We start from the raw sequence: 19338 nt of genomic DNA, 5'->3' as shown, positions 1-19338 counted from the left end.
CACTTTATTTGTGTGCTGACGCAAGCGGACATCAAAAACCACATTTCCGAGCGAGAAGAGGAAGAGCCAGGGGTTCCTAAACCTTTTCTAAAAAAGGATAACTAACAGGAGCTCTCCATTCTCTCCTATGAAAGGGATGTTAGCTCAAACTGCGGCATTTTAGCTGATTAATCCTGGATACAATGGCTGCCCACTGACAACTATGCTTAAGTACAGTCCTTCATAGTGATGCAAATGAGAAGCACACACTTGTCAATACCTCTGCCAAATTAACAATATAAAATATGTAGAATAATTAAAAGATGTAAATTATATGACATGAATTTTTACACAAACTCAAGAGTTCCGTATTAAACATTTTATTGCCGGCATTAAAAACAAAATACAAATTTCAGCCAGGAAATATTTAGTAAATGGGAGCGACAACAATATTATTAATATAATGTTACTGGAAGTCTATTTTTAATACAACAAAACTTTAAAAAAAGAAAGACCTTTCCCTCAATCTCACAGCATCTGAACAATGCCACTTTTCTGTAGGCCTAAGTTCTAACAATAACTGTAGCAGGTCGGACCACATGAGATCCCTTGATCAACTAAAGTTATCCATGTATGTAGGACATACACTGCCAACACTTCAGATTGACAAAGTCAGGAACGTTTTGTATCTCATGTCTCGAAAGGGCTTTAATCACTGAGCTCCTCCTCATCACTGAAGTATGCACTCTTTTTGATTCTTGGTTTCTTAGAATCTGAGGATGTGGAGGCGAGAGCTTTGTCCTCTTCTGCTTGCCTTATCTGCTTTTTCTCCTCTTCCTCCATACGGGCTTGCTAGAGAGAGAAACATGAAAAAAAATGAACAAAAATACATTTCACACTGTCAACTTTTTGATGATGCATGTGGTCAGAAGAACACACAAATGTACAGATTTCCTCTTTTTTAACTCATAGTGTAATAAGTTAAATAAATGTTAATGATAACTACATTTGTTTTGTGTCAGACTTACCTGAAAAGCTATAGCTTGGCTCAGACTATCGAGAGCTGGGTCTTCTCCTTCTTCTTCACTTTCCTCTTCTTCTTCACTAAAAGAGCAGAGATGCAGAAGTACTATGACCCTGTCTATTATACAATATCTTATAATTTAAAATAAAGTACTCACATATGCTCAGGCTGTTGAGCCTTTTTCTTCTTCTTCTTTTCTTTCTTTTTTGGAGGTTCCCTTTCTCCAAGTATGTTTTTAGGGCATGCATAGCTTAGATGTCCTGTGTCCTGAAAAAATGTAATTATACATTTATTGGAATTTTATACAATTTTATTTTTTCAAAAGGACAAAAGTTATGTATACACTCACCCCACATTCGTAACATCTAGTCTTGTCTGTGTAGTTTCGCCTCCTTATAAATTCTGTGGCTCGCCCATTGTCAATGGCAATGCTGGCTTTTACTGTTCTGCCAAACAACTAAAACACAGACATTTCACTCAGACAGGTGGACATCAGCCAGTGGAACATCACAGATACAGACTCACCTGTTTGTTGTTAACAGCTCTTGCACAGTTATGAGCCGATTCTCTGTCCAAGAAGAGAACAAACGCCACACCTTTGCTCTGGCGGGTGTCTTTATCCTTGACAATTGTGACCCTGAGGAAAACATACATTATCATACTTTGACGCCATTCTATTATCACATGGCAGCTGTTATAACTAACAACATATTTTTTTCCTAGGCTATCAGTAACTTCATGCTTACACTGTTGTAAGATGTTTATATAATAAAATCACACAGAAGAGTCATTACTTACTTTACAACTTTTCCATATTTGGTGAATAACTGAAATGGCACAACATGATATATTTCATTGAGTAAGTTACTTGAATTCGAATTTGTTACACAAAAGCATGTTTAATACATATTTTTAGAGCATAATGATGAAGACATGGTGAATAAATTACCTTGTGTAAGTCATTGTTGGTCAGAGAAAAAGGCAGATTCGACACATACACCGTGCTTTTGCTTGGTGCCAAACCCCCACTCATACTGAACGCATAAAACCAGCAAAGCGTCCGACGTAACAAACCTATGTGGATTCTTTCAAACGACCAAAATCTTGTGATAGCACGTAAATAACACTTAGCTAGCTATAAACAAACGCCATGTCGATCCGTCGCAACTTAATGACGTCACATAACGCCGTCTATGCACATAGCTACTGGGGAAGGCTAAGCTAACTAAAAGCATAGAGGAAGGTGAGGTTGTTTTGCTATTTTACGTTGACGTATCATCTTTAGTGAAAGCTATCTTACACACATTTGTCTATACGAAGCCACATGTTGCTGTAAGTATTTATTTGTAAATTTGCGGTGGCAGTGACGATAAGCTAATGCGCTCCCATATTAAATAAAACGTGTGTATGTTTGCTGTATATATGGAAGCTAGCTAATTAGCAATGCTAGCTGCCTGTTCTGTATGGAACGATAATAGTTAGTGGTTTATTTACAATCACAGAATATGGTTTGTATTTTGTTAGGAGGCGGTTTGGAGCTATGAAGGGTGCCATGTTTAATAAAGGCATACTGGTTAAATATATATCCACGCCTAACGTCAGCCGGCTCAGCTGCTCTATCCCATCCAAACACTACACACTGTTTTGACTTCTTTCATACTTTGTTGCACTAGTGGCTAAACAGACGTTTTTTAAGATATGCGAAGGCATGTCTGGTTGAGTATGTGTACTCTTAAAACTTTATAAAATATGTTTACAGATTGCTGTGGAGATATTTTTTAAACAGGAGTCTTCAAGTCAAAAAGTAAGTATAATCACCAAGTTTCCATCCAGATTTAATGTAGCCTATCCTCTCCTATTATCATTTATTTTACTGGAACAGTGGTGCTAGAAAGAGTGAACAGACACTCTCTGGGTACTTATATGAATTATTCATTTTGTTCAACCACCCTTGCATGATTTACATGATCAGTGGTACAGTGTGTCCATTATCTTTCACTCTTTGCCTTTTGCAGTGACGTATAGGAGAGAAAGGAGTATGCGAGATGTGTATGATGAACGCTTTTTAACAGAGAGATCGGTGAGTATGTTCAACTTAACTCCGTTTAAAATTGCTCCTGAAACACTATATTTCTTACAAGCAGCCCATGTTTTTCTGTTATTGCAATTACTTTGGTAGGGATGCACCGATGCATCGGCTAAACATCGGTATCGGCCGATGTTTGCCTCGTTAACTGCCATCGGCCATCGGCAAATAAAGATGACAACTGCCGATGGCAGTGGCCGATGTTTACGACCTCCCGGCCACTCTCAGTGCGCATCAGTGGCAATTAATTGAAAACTTTATAACACTCCTCTCCCCGTTTGAACAATTGACAAGAGAAGTTAGCTCATCAGAGGCATCAGCTGCCGATGTTATCCCCTCTGTGACCGCCCTGAGACGTCTTCTGAGTAAGCAGGCTGACACAGCGTTAAAACAACAAAGGCCTCATTATTAGATGCTTTAAATAAACGCTTCGATCAAATCGAGAATGATCCCATGTTTTGCATTGCTACCTTATTGGATCCCAGATACAAGGTTTGTTACTTTGATGAGGACGTTAAACAACGCACACGAGCAATACTTGACGCGCACCTGTTGCCTGCTGCCGATGCCGAGGATGGCACACGCGATGGAGAGAGCGCATATCACCCACAGCTCAAGAGGCAACGAGCCGACGGAGGGGCATCCCTTGGCAGAGACCCCTATTCCCAGAAGCGAGACTGCACTCGGCTATTGGAGAAATAACCACCTGCGCTTTCCAGAAGTGGCACAAATGGCACGCAAATACCTTTGTGCGCCATGCACCAGCACGGAGAGTGAGCGGTTATTCAGCTCTGTGTCTCATGTCTTGGATGAAAAGAGAAATAGACTTTGCTGCGACAAGGCAGAGATGCGTATCTTTGTAAAAAAACGTGCATCTTATTAAAAAGTAGGCGAGAGACACAGCAGGTGACTTATGTATCATTAACGTTCAGAAAAGGAAGTCCGCTGTATGGGACTGTTTTTTTTTTTTTTGTAAAGATGCCCCATGTTCCAGCCTGTGAGTTCTGAAACACTGTAATGTTTTAATATGAGAAGTACACAAGGTGAAAGGTAGCCCTATTATATTTGTATTTTGTATTGCATGAAGAACATAATTTATTTCCCACTTATTTTTTTTTATTTTTATTTACACTTGATGTGTTTTTATTTTTTGCAAAGATATTTTATTGGGCCATAAAAAAATCTTCTCATTGAGTAAGTTTTTGTTTATCAGGCTAAAACCACATTTTGTTGGGCAATTCGGGTACAATTTATTCAATGATTAGGTAGCAGTCCAAGAGGGTTTTTGAAAGTAATTTTTAAGAAAAGAATTTACATGTGAATTAAGGTTAATCTTATTCTTAAATGTCAAATAAAAAGTGACATTAAAGGTTGTTCCATAAATTTGTCTAAATTTGTGCTCATTCAAGGATAGTATGATGAAGAGTTGAAAGACTTGTATGTTTCTGTGCACAAAAGAAGGAATGAATAACAAAAAGAAAAAACATCGGAATCGGCATCGGCATCGGCCAAGTTGTTATGTTAAACATCGGTATCGGCCCAGAATTTCACAATCGGTGCATCCCTACTTTGGAGTGTAACACAGATTTTAATTCAGTAGCCTTGAGGTAATACATCGTCATTAGTTATGACTTCTTCAACTGGAAATATTGTAAAATGTAACCATCTGTCTAGGCTCCATACCCACGAGCAGCCGGAGCAATGGAGAGGAGAGGGCCTTTTGGTAGGCCAGAGGATGACTACGGTCGTGGTGGATACGAGTATGAAGGAGGTCCCCGCTTTTACCCGAATGGAGGTGGACCCCGCGGTTATCATGAAGACCAGAGGGGATACCATGGTGATGGTGTTCATTTCCCTGCTGAACGCAGAGTCATGCCGCCTTCAAGGAGGGTGAGTGTGAGAATTTTTTAATCATAGCAACAAATTAGATGTATGGAATGTGCCCTGTGAAGAAAAAAAATAGAGAAATGGAAACTCATTTTCAACCATAGCAAGTTATTTGTCCAATCAGATGAGAGCACATCAACCTAATAATTAATTTTTTACATTTTTAGCTTTTTTAAAATCACTTTTTCTTATTTGTTTTCTCTACATAATGGTCTAAAAGTGTCTTGATATGAGATTAGGTACTTGTGCACAGTAAGCAATGCAGTAACATGAAATTTTAAATACAAAGATGTTTCTCTGCTTATAACTTCAGAAATCTGTAACTGAATAACAAAAGGTCTGCACTTAAGGACTGTACAAATTTTATAAAGAAAAATAATCCAACACAGTTCAGTGCCACTGACGTTTCTCTTTTGTATTATTTTCATGTATAGGAAGACTATCCTTACAGAGTACCCAGGGAAGAGCCACACTCAGGGCGACCCATGGAGTTTGGGTAAACTGCTTCTGTTATTCTTAAAGGAGCTGATACACTGTATCTTTTTTCTTTTTAAAATTGAATGTTTTCAGACAGCAGCAGACAGTCTTTTTCTATGCATGTACAGTATATTATAAAGTCCTCTGTGTGTTCAGTTTCTCTGGTTAGGCTGCGGCACCTCTCTGCAGGAGTACTTCAGTATGTTTCTAATGTTTGTTTACATGGCAGCAACCATAAATCATCATGTGCTTCTGACCAATATTGGCCTGTCCCACCTGATATTTCTTGCAGTCACTGCTGGGCTTCACGCTGTTGGTGTAGCAATGTTAGCTTTACAGCTTTAGCTTTTATGTAGACTAGAGATTGGGTTGCAGAAAGTTAGGCTACAGATATATTTGGACAGTTTACAATATTTATTTTAAATACTTATATGCTGAACCAACACTGTGATTTTGTGTCATAAAGCACTAGAAATTGCAGCAAGACATTTGAGATTCCTTTAACAACACAGTCATATTTTTTCTGCATGTGATTTATGAACTGTAGTGTGATGCTGTATAAAATGGAATGAACATCTAGTTTTTAAAAACTAGAATTTAAGATTTGTTGGGGTGAACAAACTTAATACTTTGTTGCATACTTTAAGTTGATTGAATCTGCAAGGCACACTTTTGTCATCGGCTGATGCCAAACACGATATGATGACTTCATGTTTCTGAGTTGATAGATATGCATTTACATGGATGGTTAAAACAACAAAAGCCAATATTAATTGCATGTCAGTGTTATAATCAAGTGTTAAATTAAAGCTGCAGTATGTTAGTCTTAATCCCAGTCCTATATATCCCCCCTTCAAACACATGAAATCATCATGTTATGAATCAAAAAGCTGCTTTACAATGTGTGTTTTTACACAGGAGCCCCATTGTGCAGACTGAAAAAGATCCAGAGGCTTTTATCTCAAATAAACATTTAGAGTTGTGAAAGGCTTCTGAGGTCAATTTTGGATTCTTGATTAGTGGGTCAAGGGTTGTTTGACAAAGAGGCTTAGAGAGGTTACTGCTTGTTTGGGGGTGAAGTCTGATGTTTTGATTACCTGGTTTTGAATGTCCTCTGCCTCATGTGGTCAGGTGTAAAGACATAATTCTACTTACCATATGTGCCACTTTACCTTAGAGATCCCTAGCATCTATCTTAAAACTTAAATTTGTGTATCTTGTTCCTTCAGCGCCCGTGCACCACCTCCTCATAGTGTGCGGAGCCAAGGCATCTATCCAGCACCTAGATCACTCCCAGAGAGCGGTGAAGACACACTCGTACAGGCCATCCTGAACCTGGACAGAGGGTATCGGTTACTTTTTTAGCAATGAAATTCAAGTCTTATCTGTTAATTAGGACTGTTTGTGTAATCTGTGGCTGTGATTGTTGTAATACATTTTGTTTGACCTTTGTTTGCTAGATGGCAGCATTGTGCTGTGTTGGCACATAAATGGGAACAAGAGCAGTGTTTGTTATTAAGCTATGTAGAATAGAGTTACTGAGTTTGGAATTGAAGAAGACTTTAGGAGATGCCAGAAATCAGCTAATTTTGGTGTTTAATTATAACGCACTCATACATCCGTTCTTCTTTTTTCCCCCCAGAGAGGACAGAGATCATTACAGAAGAAAGGCAGCCCCGTTTCCTCCCCTCAGAGAGCGCTCTCCAGTGCGTCGTGAGGTGGCACGCTCCCCCCACAGTCGGTCCGGCTCCAGTGTGAGCAGCAGAGGATACTCACCGGACCGAGCAAAGAGCCTGCCTTTTTCCTCGCAGCAAGGCAAGAGTATGTAGAGATCTTAGTTTCCCCTTCCCTGTTGTATTGTAGAGCTCCTTCCATTGTAAGGTTTTAACACATGAGTATAGGTTATCTTGTGTTTTGGAATTTGGCTTTTATTCCATATTGTCATGGTCATTCAGTTAAAAAATGGAGGATGGTGGAAAAAATTGTCACATCCCGCAAACTAGTTTAATATCTTGCTGAATAAAATTACACAGTAAAGAAATGACCAACATGAGATGTCCAATTGCATAAGCTGCAGTGTAATTTGCTTGTACATAACAGCACTGCCAAAATGAAGCAGAGCAGTCAGTCACTGCCCCCATTTGCAAATTTTAGACATGACTCATTTGTTGCACAAAGAGGCCGTACACCCACTGAGTGAAATATCAGTCATTTGAAAAACAGCTCCTCATACAAAAAGGTCAACAATGCAAAAATAATAATAAGAACCTCTAGGCATTACTTTACAAAACCTGTTTTATGTTCTGTCCCAGATATGTGTATTCATTGTTTCAGAATCCACCTCTAGTTATTATTTCGCTGTCTGTCCATGACTGATAATGTGGCTGGCTGGCTTTTCAGGTGTGGATGGTCCAGAGGGTCACGCAGGTGTTGCTGAGCACCTCTGGGGGGCGCTCTTTCCTCAACAGAGCGGACATGACAGTTTGGGTCTGTACATTGAGCAACATGAACAAGCTAGGACTTGGGTGACGGTAATAAATAAATAAATTGATGTTCCTTGTCATGTAAGAAAAATGACTTAAGATCAAGGATGCAAGGGTAAAGGACAGAAGAAACAGGATGTGTAAACCAAATTCATTTCATAGAAAGGCAAGATTGAGCCTGCTGTTCATGAAAAGCAATTTAAAAAAAAACACACACACAACCACATACACTAAACTCAGGTGTCCAGTTTGACACTGATATTTGTTCACCCAAGTCCAGTGCTAATAATAATTACATCCCAAAGTTTCTAAATTAGAATCTAGAGGGGACATTTTATTACCTGTTGTGGAGGTACATTAGCACTTTCCTACACTGACTTGTACATAATGTTTTCATATCAGGTGTGATCACACTAGTTACAACCTCTGAGGGGCAAAAACAGTGACAGTTCACATGACTAATTTTTCTTTAGGCTGCAACACAACTGCAAAATACATAAGTACTAATGTACCTCCTTGTTTCCTGCATGCTGTTTGAAAGCTTTTTATCTCTAAACATTCCCTGTTTCCCATTTACACATTTCGAGGTGTGCTGTTATCAGTTATCAGTGCTGGGCATCCTCCTTTAAACTTCCATTTTGACCAGTGTTTTCTCCTCATTAAACTCAGAGGATACTAGAATGATAAGTGACCATCATGCTTAACTGACAAAGTAATACAAGGTTGGCATGTGTGATTTTAACTTATCAAAAGCAGCTAATGATTTCATAGTGAAGCATGAGAGCAGTGAGTGAGCTTAGTAGATTGCTGTTAAGATAAGGTACCTTAGTTATTGTGATGTGGCCAGTGACCTGACGGTTTGGTCTTGTTGCAGGGTGTGAGGAGACTTATTCTCAGAGCAAGATGACTGGTAAGTACAGTTGAGAATTGCCATCATAGACAGGGTAAAAGAGTAGCATCAAAATGGCAGTGGTTTTCTACTCTTAAATTTTGCTTGCAGAGCAAATACAATTTAAGCACTTCTCCTGTATCATAGTATACATGATACAGTTTTTAATGTGCACTATGTTTTTTCTTTCACCATAAATTAGCAAAAGCAAGATGATGTGACACACTAAGGATTTGTTTCAGATATATAGAAAGGTTACAATCGTTAAACTTAACCTGCTCACAGTCTGGGTAACCCGAGAGAGACGGAGAGCGTTGCTAATGTGTCCAACAGCCAGTCGTCCTCCCCCGTCCTGTCAGGCCTCATAAAGATGCCACCAAGTCGTGTGTGGAAGCTGAGGGACGGGGTATAGTGTGTCTGATGGATATTCCTGAAGTCAAAGCTTCCACTTCAGAGTGTTTTTGTTTCATTTCTATCTGTGTTGTTGGTAGCGTTACATACAAAGCCCTGGACAGTTCACTATTATTATTGTTATTTTTTTTATTTCATAGCCTGTGGCTTGGTTGAGGAGGCGGTGTCTACAGTGAATTCACCCACTGGAGTTTGGATTAAACACCATCTGTTTTTTGATTGTTCCAGCTTTAGGTACCTGTCTGGATCCTGGAACCAAACATCAACACCTTTACAGAGGCCCCATTATCACAAGCACTTGCATAGCTACTACTTTCCACACATACCTGCTTTCCTATTTCCCCAGAAGCCCTGCTTTCCACAGTTTTTGCTCTTAACTTAAGTTTCACTGTGTATTTTTTTTGTGTCTCTTCTCATTCTGTAGACAAAATTCCTGGCCTGTCAAGAGAAGGCTCCCCACACAGTGCAACTTCAAACAAGGCAAGTTTAAAAAAACAAAAAGAAATACACTTGATTGACTGTTTTATTATTATTTTTATTATATACCATGCTTTTTGTCACTGTACAGCAGAATGCATCTGGAACTTCTTAAAGTCCATCATCCTTCTAATAAGTGTTTAGTCCTATTGAAGTATGTTAATGGGTTTTTAAAGTGGTCCTCGCGCAGAGCATAAAAGCCATCAGGCCTCTGCTTTGTTTACCTGTGGTGTAAGCAGACTTCAGTCACAAGAGCTTGTATTAGTGCACAGTTAAGGGCTCAAGTGACGACAATGTAAAAAAAAAATAGTATTGAATGTAGATATATCCTGACTTGTTTGAGAGCAATAGTTTGTTTTGCTAATATCATCCATCTCCAACTATGCAGAGGAGTGTAAATAGAATCAGATGTGATTAGATGTCTGGCTATGGCCACCCAGAAGGGTAGAAGTCGGTAGCCTAAGCTTTATCACAGGATCTGAACCGCAGAACCAGGAGAAGGTCCCCGTGGAGAACACTGGGATGTGTTTACACTGTTTACAATGAACAATCCTGTCCTTTTACCGTTGAAGAGTATGTCTAACTGTGTTTGGTAGCTGTGAGTGCCTGCTAAATGTCACATGGCTCACCAGCAAAGTGTTAATGTACCTGTCAGGAGTCACAGTGTTACATGCGGCACTCACGTCTAATGAGATGGATGGTACAGATGGAAATGGCTCCCACAGTGAGTGATGGCTTTTGAGCTCTAACTGGCTCTGACACCTTTGGAATGTTGTAGTATTAAAGTTGATGTTATTGAAGTCATTAACTTTGATGAGGTTTTGTACTCTAAGAGGTGCTTTTATTTTGTATTATTCCCTATACTGACATAATGGTTTGTTGGTCCGTTCAGGTTACAGTTTTGTGTTGGAGTTATTTAAGTGGCCTTTTTTTTTTACATGGAAATGTTACCACATAAAAGTATCATTGCCCAAGAAAACAAACTCCTCATCAGTTGACCTGATCAGAAGCAAATGCTTTCCTGCATGGTCAGTGTTTATGTCTGAATAAGCACATCAGCCTATTATGTCCAACAAAAGCCAGAAGCAATGATGGAAGGTGCTTTTTTGGTTTGCCGAGTTAAGACTGGAATCTTTTTTTGAACTGCTCTGGAAATGTATAAACTTTGTGTCACCATCTAACAGGACAAGCTTGAAACTTCAAGTGAATGCTGGTCAGTTAGCTATCACTGGTCTTCAATAGCAATGCATCTATTTAGCTTAGCTGAGTAGCAGTAACTACCAAAATGCCATAGGAGAGGGTGTATACTCTATATAAATGTCTTAGTCTGTCATAAATGATGGTTTCACAGTATATTTTGTATTAATAATAGACAGATACACTTCTTATTATACCATAGATAGCTTCTCTAGAGAGAAGATTATTACTAAACAAAATTGTCTTACTTGGTCTGTGGTTAATCTTTGTCGTACTTTGCGGGTCAAATTCTAAATTCTAAATTCTTTCTGCTCGGTTTATACTGCTTTTGTAGTCGCTGCTCCACATGCCTGAAGTGAAACTGAGAGTCAGTAACACAGCGCAGACAAACATTCATGGGTTGTAACATTTTTACAAGTTGAGCATAAATTCACTTTGATCAAAAAAGCCCATAAAACTGTATCTTTAAATGATGCTTTAATGTCAAAGTAGTTTTAGGGTCGTGTTGTGGTTTCTCTGACCACTTCGGAAGTCAAAAGCGGTTACATGTGAACTGAATGGTGACACTGGATGGCACAGTGAAAAGCTGGCCATTTGTAGCAAGAGGAGAGATGCAGAGTAATGAGTCATTTTTCAGACAAACTCCTCACAGAGAAATTGATAGTGCTGCATTGGGCGGTGCACATTAAAGTGCCACTTAGTAACAAATGACAAGAGAGAGTCATGCACTGACTTTATAGATGAGAAAGTACAAGATGCAGCCTGTAAACAGTTTTTTCTTCTCCTTTTAATGTGCATTTTTTTGTAAGAACCACCCACCACCAGCTAATCAACTGCTGTGATGAAAGTTTTACCAAGTGCCCCACCCCTCCACACACACACTCACACACACTGCTGTGTCTGCGTTTGATCTAGCCCATGGTGCATTGTTGTTCTGTTCTCGGGGCACAAACCCATAACCTTGGCTAAGATGAAAGACCTGTGCTTTGCCCCCAGTAAAGCTTGCACTAATGGCCCGGGTCAGTGCCTGCTGTGGAGATTCAACAAACACACACGCAGGCTTTCTGGAGCCATCCCAGACAGGAGAGACCAAAGAGAGGGGGAACCTAAAGGAGCAGCTCCGGCTCTGGCTGTGAGTCAGGGTGGCCTAGTGGGTGGAGAGAGCATGTCCTGGAACAGGGAAAGGTTACCCGAAGGTTTCATCTCTGCAATTCCTGTGTGTTTCAGTGTAACATTTTAGCCACCAAGAATATGGCTGAGATCTACAGAGGGATCCCACACGTTTTAAAACCAGCTAGTTTTCTAGTCTTTCTGTTACTTTAGCAGTGGTAGCAGGTCAGTTAGTCTATTGGTTAACTCAACAACCGTTGAGTGGGTGGCTGTTGTGAGTGGCTTGGTCTTGTGTCAGGCTGTGTAGCCCTTGTTTAGAGTCACCAATTTGTTCTATGTATGTATTTAATGTTGTCTGTTAAGCTCTAGAAAAATATACTATCACAAAGCCCTTTTTTCTCAGTAAAAATGAGAAGTTACCCATTTTCAGTTTAGCAGAAAATGTAACAGCTAAGCCTAGTATTGAGAGCTGAGCATCATTTCTTGTTTAAACTGTGCCCAGTGAGTTAAAATGAAAGACTGAGACAGGGATTTGTGTTTTTTCATTCTGAGGCGTGGGAAGCTGGAAACTGACAAATGCGATCTTTCATACGTGCACAAGCGTGTATATATACATGGGGCTCCTCCAAAGCATGGCTTCAGGGAGTGGAATTGGAAGGAGGAATAATTGGATGATGCTTTTATGAGTTGTGCTTTTTATTTTAGACCGCGCTCGGCTTTGTGATGTACCATCTCCTGTAATTTCTCTCCTCTGTCATCTACGGATGAAATATGACTGAGTCTGAGGCCTGTTTCCCTTAATGTATGAGTGGACTTTAGTCATGGTTGGGCAGCTCTGCTCCTTGGCCTTCAGACTCCTAATAGTATCAGGAAATGAGCAAAAGAAGTTGAGTGGTGATCCAAGTTGGCCTCATTTCTCCCCTTTGCTTGCTCTCTTGGCTTTCACAGTAATACTTATGGGTGCTAGAGTTTCCAATATGTCCATTAGATGGCTCATCATGGCTTGTCTGGCTTTGCTTCTTGGTCCTCTAAAGATACTGTCAGACAAACTCTGTAATGTAATGGATTGCTTGTACCAAAACCAAGAGTTTGATATGCACCATTTGCGAGAGTGCTTAGGATCACAGGCTAAATATTAACCTAGGTTTGTGTACAATATATTCTGAGTTAATGCAAAGCTTTTGTGGTGCAAGGCTCTTCTTGTAATTTCAAAAGAACATATTGCCAGAATTGCTTTTGGGAGCATAAATTGTAGTCTGCAGTGCTTATCGTCCTTAAGCTGGATCCATACTCCACGAGAACAGAGAACTCCCTTCCCCCTGCCAACGTTACGCCCACAAAATGACATCATTTTTCTCTTGGACCGCCCGTTGTGCAGCGCTCTCGGACACATGGCCCGGGCAGAACTTTTTCTCTCAAGGCTGTGCGTCAACCATGCTGTGATTGGTCAGAATTTATTGTGGGCGTGATGAACGTGGAGAAGCGCAAGAGCTTCTTCAGGTACAGAACACACAGACAGAAGGAGGAAGTACAGAGAGAGAGTTCTGCACACACACGTCTTGCAGAGTATGGTACCTCTGTGCCGAAATGAACTTTTTTTTTTACTCTTACCACCTGTGGAGCGAGTTCTCTGTTCTCATGGAGTATGGAACAGCCTTTAGAGTACACTGTCCTTTCAACTGTAGAGCCCATATACATCTCTTTACTACGCCTCATCAGCCTCATCTTTTCTGTGAAGTTCAAACAGACAGTATGTCAAGTTGTATCTGATCTGTGTTTGCACTATTAGTTGCTGACCTATGTCCTGTCTGCACTCTGGAGTTGCTAGCTTTCTGTGTTACAGAATAGTAGCCGTGCGCTTCCTAAAATATATTAATGTCTTATAAGTATAACTTCTATGATTATGTCTCATCTTCTTCTCCTCTGCCTTTTAGGAGGAGAACCATCCTCCAGAGGTAGACAAAGAGGATCCTTTGGTGGCTCTGGTCATAGAAGAGAGCCAGAAGTCGACAGACAACTTCCAAGAGCAACGAGCCCAGGCGATCGCAGCCAAAGCACAGGAGATAGAAAAGGTACTTTTCCAATACTTGACATCTCTTAGGTGGAGCCAGTTAAAAGCAAATCATGTAGTAGTTTTTGTAAAGGAACAGTTTTGTTTTATTAAATTTACATTCTGGCTTGATCTGCTTCATTAAATTTTCACAGTCAAACCATAAAAATGTGATGCATCACTGTTTTCATAGATACAGTCTCTAAGATTAACTATAAACATGTTTTAAGACTTGAGCAGCACTCGATCGTCACTTTTTGGAAAACCCCTGCCTTTTCTACCCCTTTTATTAAAAGTTGGTCATTTGTAAGGCTTTTCTATAAATGTCACGGCACACACTGTACACTTGGCATGTGTTCCTATACATATGGTGGCCTTGGGTTCTCTGACTCGTGTGTTATTTTACTGGATGCACATTACCGTTGCAGCCACCTGTTATGTTCTAACAAGGCAGGAAATTAACTTCTGTCATGGTGGTGGGTACATTTCACCAACAGCTTTTACTGTTACCACTCATATAATAGTTCTAAATGATGGCTAATTATCAGACTCTTCCTGATTGCCTATTATCGTACCGAAGATCCGCTTGGCACAAATATCACAGTTTTCCCTTTATGTTAGACTCAAATGTTCATGCTCATACAGTGGCCTGCATACGGTGCTGTAGAAACATTAGACTAATGTACATGGCACAGGAACATAAATCCAAGGCAGCAACAGAGCCACGCTGTAGAATTCTATGTACTATATAAACCAAGAAGTCGAATGCTTAACAGAGCTTAACAGGCTTTGGGTTCCAGCTCTTCTCAGTTATCTAATGAACGCAGTTCCTGCACCAGTGAGCGCCACCGCTGGTTTACTGAGACCATTAAACCTGAGCTAGCTCTGCCCTGGAGCACACACTGTGCTCTCACATCGAGCTGCGCCACAGAGCCTATAGGCTGTTATAACATTGTTGCTGACACTGCATCTTCTGGCCTGTTTTATAGCAGAGGTATATAGAGGTATTATGGAAAGTTTAGGTAGTTTAATACAGCTTTGCAAACTGCTATTGTCTGTATAGCTCTAATGTTTTATTCATAGCCATAAATTAAGTCCTGGAAAGAGAATATATATTTAATTTTTACATGACATTTGACTTCTTTCTGTAATTCATAGATAGCCATCTATTTCTGCTGACAAATCCTGTTTCCCCCCTTTCTCATCTGGCTTTTGTGATGTCCAGATCATGTGTATGAAGGTTGTTTGTAATTTGGCTGCCTTTACTCAGTCTTTCATGAGAGGCCGGATTGTGTAGTCGTGATCATGAGCTCAGAAAATCAGTAATTGAATCAACATTTTTTTCCTGACTTTACGCAAATGGGGTATTTTAGAAGTATCTTTTTTTACCATTTGTAGTCAAAACCCTAGAATGAATTGCTTTCACATGATTGTTATTTATCTTCTCAAAGTGGTACCAGAAATTTTTTAAGCACTCGTCTGGTGTCCAGAACACGCAGCTCTGAAGTCAACAGTTGTTTTTCGGTGTGAAACAACAAAGTCACTTTCACATATGTTGCAGCAGTCCTTCATGTTTAGCCACTTTGACAAGTGTCAGCCAGATGTTTGGCTTTCTGCGCCCAATCTGGTCTAGCCATCTCTTCTGCACACACACACTGAAACAAACACACAGTAGCCACTGGAAAAGCTTGCAGAGTGTCTCTGGGATCACAAACTGAGCTGTACATCATGCTGGGCAGTGCCATACCAGTGCCTCAGTTATGTTTGTGTGGTTAAGTGAAGTTGGTCTTGCTGAAATTCAACCTGAACCCATTCTCATTGTCAGAGTTGACTTTGGCTGCAGTACAGATTAACCGGTTATAGTGAGTGACAAGGCATGAGATGCAATAAAGGGTATGAGGTTTTACCCAGGCTGTGATACAAAGGGAGGTTTATTATCATTTGTTAAGGAATTTAAATGTATTAAGTCTGTTCCAACCTCAACAAAGATGCCAAGAGCATATTCCTTTTATTCTTGCTCTGTTTCTCTCATATTTTAATCCTGGCTGTGTCTCACACAGACACTCACTCCTAATCTGTCAACATGAGAATGTCTCCAGGTCTCTTTCTGTACACACACTATGGGAAGAGTTTTAAAGAACTTGCTCAGTAAGTGTAAGAGAAGGACAGACGCTCTTATTCTCCCACAACCCCACCCAAAGTTACGCACTGCTCCTTTCCTTCCTGATTGGATAATATGAGGGGGGCCTTCAGGAAGTGAATACAGGAAGTTCATTTTCAGAACATTGTTATTTAACTTTCCCCGTCTTCACAGAAGCGGTTGTCCACCCACTGATTGAATACTTCCTTGGACAATATGATTTATTAATTGCCTGTTATTAGTTGTTGAATCAGACATAAATCATTACGTTGTTGCTAAATTCAGCATCTTGAAGAGTCACAGGTCACAGATAAGTGGGTCTGATTATTGCATAACGTCTTCCATTTGATCATTTCTTGTTCATGAGGAATGTATGGAAACGCCTGTGTTTGTTTTGCGTCAGCACTCTTTTCTGAAGCAGTTTGTATCCCTGTGTTCACCACAAATTGTCTGTGAAATGATTTATTGTACTGCTTCTGATAGCTGGTTTCATAAAACCAAAAGAAACCTCAATCAGATAAATAACCTTACATTCTCAGTGTTGCGCATACTTTTTTTTCTAATACTGAGACAATGTTTGCAATGCATCAAACTTTTCTTACACGACCGTCTGTATGACCAGCTCGGTGTGGCAGAAGTGGCGTGTTGCTCTTACACAATAGAAATGATTATTTTTTTTAATGAATATTTTGTGAAGTTGCCATCTGTTTTTCCAAACACATTAACTCCATTTGACAACAGATCTTTATTTGAGATCCCTCCTCATCACCCAGGCATGCTTTCTGTACTGTTATAGCAACATTGTGAGAATCTATAAATAATCCAGTGAGTTAGAACGCCCTGCAGCGCTGAAGCCCCTGTCGGTATCCGGTGAATGACTGAAACTCGCCCTTGCCTGGCCTAATTTTACACACAGTGTGCATAGGCACATGTATAAACATCCACACATAACTCCTGTCACTGGAAGTGTCCTCTTATCAGCCTGAGGCACGTAGACTTCACGCTTCACGCAAGATTCAGCATTTTTAGTGGGCTGATTCATTTCCAATCAGCCTTGGAGGAGAGTTAACTAGACTGAAATTACAAGGCGTGTGAATTGACTAGAGAAAACTATGTGATGACCTTTATCTTGTGTGCACACAAATGTGATTGTCGGTTGAGTAGACTGGTACTTTTCTTCAGCTCATGAGTTGGAAACAGATCTCTCATCTTTGCAAATCAAACCCATCTGCGTGGAAGCAGCGTACTCCCTCCATTGTTCCTTGAGACATTCGAGGCTCGGTGTGAAACCACAGCTCTCAAACAAGATTCCAGCACCTCCTCCTTCTCATTGTCTGTCTAACACTTGTTACATGCCTCTGAGCCACCACTCAAGTGTAGTTTTATTGCTTCTTAGCTTTCCTATTTTTTATAAAGAGGCCGTATTAAACTTAGGAGGAGAGCTGTTTATCTTTTGACACTATGTGATGTGTGTTAACACCAGAGTGATCAGCTCAGGCGCAGTGACGCAGGGAGTATTTACACCAAGGCGACAGGTAGAGCAGGAAGGAAATGGCTCATCATCCCCTCAATTAAGAGCTTTTCTCTCAACCCCTCTACCTGTCAACGGCTCTCAGTCCTAAACCTACATACAAATGAATGTCAGTTCAGTTTCAGGACAAGTGTTGGAACACTACATAGGATATGTGGTGCACCACAGCAGGAAATCACTTAAACACTTGCCTACATTGTGCACTTCACACAACTAACTACTTAACTACAAAACAGCTGCTAGCCTTGACACCTGTGAATGGTTGCTAGGTCTTTGTTTACTCTCAAAGAATGGTCACAAAAGGGCATAAAGTATCAGGGAAAGACATTGGACCCCTTTGCTTATTTCCTAAAGAGAAGTGAAGCCGGTTCTTGGTGCGGTCTAGTGTGGTGCTATAGTATATTGATGTGTTCTGCCGGGACGGCTCCCCCTCTCACACAGCATTCGATTCGGTGCTGTGATTACTTCCACTGCCAGCTCAGAGGCACAACAATCTAACCTGCTGTTCTACCTCCATACCCCTCACTCACACTCACTCAACGGTGTGGAGCATTAAGGTGCCACAGACCTGCCTTTAATAGGCTGTGTGAAAGGGGCTATTGTTTTTGTATAATGTCTCAGTTTCTATCCAGGAACAACCAAGAAAAACAAAACAAAAGTCCTTTAAGGAGTTCTAAATGCTGGAGTAGCATAGAGACGTTGGTGCAAAACTAAAACTTATTGGTACCCTGAGTGTTTCCCCCCATGAGTTTGTGTTTTTAAATGTGACACCTCGACTTCCAGGTGTACCGTCAGGACTGCGAAACATTCGGAATGGTGGTGAAGATGCTGGTGGCCAAAGATCCCAACTTGGAGAAACAGCTGCAGGTTCCCCTTAGAGAAAACCTAGGGGAGATTCGTGAGCGTTGCCTGGAGGACCTCAAACACTTCATCAATGAGCTGGATGCCGTGGTGCAGCAGCCGGAACCCTCTACCTGTGACTCAACCACTCCCTCTACGTCACTGTCGAGCCATAAACTTTCAAAGACAGGAGTCAATCACAGTTCGGCATACTGACAAACTGGTGTGATTGGATCTAATTAAATGAGACTGAGCCCAGCAGCAGTTGCGGCTTGTGGATTGCTGGGTGGAACAGATTGTTCAGCACAGCTACCTGAAGAAAGACTCAACACAAAAAGAGGATATATGAAATGGGAAGGAACAGTGTTATTTTTGAAAAGACCATTTTTACCTTCAAGTCGTCTGTTGAACGTTGGTAAGGAAATATTAAGATTTGTTTTTTCTCTCAAGGTTTGTCAATAAAAACACTTTCTTTATTTAAAAATCCCAACACACTTTTTGTATTTTCAGTTGTTGTAAATTCACTTTGTAGCCGTCAGATATATGACTTGGTGCTGCTAAGTTTACAATTGTTAAAAAAAATTCTTGTACATAAATTTGTATAAATTCATTCATTTTTTTTGTCATTTTTCAAACTTGGACAACAAAGCTTTTTATCTGTTTTCATTGATGGGAGTCAAAGCTCTTAGCAAAACCAACAGCTGGGAGATGTTATCCCTTCAGTGGGTCATCATGGGTCTGTTTTGGGGCCTCCACC

The 19338-nt window shown here is 40.4% G+C and overlaps 2 protein-coding genes across 11 annotated transcripts in view; one reads left to right on the top strand and one right to left on the bottom strand.

Annotated features, from left to right (window-relative positions):
• Positions 1-338: 338 nt before the first annotated feature.
• zcrb1 (zinc finger CCHC-type and RNA binding motif 1) lies at positions 339-2187 on the bottom strand. Its single transcript, XM_028421084.1, has 7 exons — positions 1953-2187; positions 1802-1830; positions 1529-1640; positions 1353-1460; positions 1161-1270; positions 1008-1083; positions 339-831 (listed from the first exon to the last, which is right to left on the bottom strand). The coding sequence occupies exons 1-7, from the start codon at positions 2034-2036 to the stop codon at positions 688-690; spliced, it is 663 nt and encodes a 220-aa protein (XP_028276885.1). The 5' UTR covers positions 2037-2187; the 3' UTR covers positions 339-687.
• Positions 2180-19338, top strand: part of pphln1 (periphilin 1) — a 72426-nt gene continuing 55267 nt past the window's right edge. For 3 of the 10 annotated variants that reach the window (XM_028421047.1, XM_028421039.1, XM_028421072.1), the window contains exons 1-11: positions 2180-2246; positions 2763-2807; positions 3019-3083; positions 4764-4979; positions 5411-5472; positions 6683-6799; positions 7096-7274; positions 7854-7940; positions 8811-8846; positions 9661-9716; positions 13955-14092. In XM_028421047.1, coding sequence (XP_028276848.1) covers position 2807; positions 3019-3083; positions 4764-4979; positions 5411-5472; positions 6683-6799; positions 7096-7274; positions 7854-7940; positions 8811-8846; positions 9661-9716; positions 13955-14092 — 957 coding nt within the window. In that variant the 5' untranslated portion in view covers positions 2180-2246; positions 2763-2806. Of the gene's footprint in view, positions 2336-2762; positions 2808-3018; positions 3084-4763; positions 4980-5410; positions 5473-6682; positions 6800-7095; positions 7275-7853; positions 7941-8810; positions 8847-9660; positions 9717-13954; positions 14093-18524; positions 19192-19338 lie in introns of those variants that run through there. The other 7 variants (XM_028421012.1, XM_028420995.1, XM_028421003.1 and 4 more) reach the window with 7 other exon arrangements.

This window comes from Parambassis ranga, chromosome 2, assembly GCF_900634625.1.
Source record: "Parambassis ranga chromosome 2, fParRan2.1, whole genome shotgun sequence".
Taxonomy (NCBI): Eukaryota; Metazoa; Chordata; class Actinopteri; family Ambassidae; genus Parambassis; species Parambassis ranga.
The sequence above is the reverse complement of the archived record's forward strand: the minus strand, read 5'-3'. Positions and strand labels throughout refer to the sequence as shown.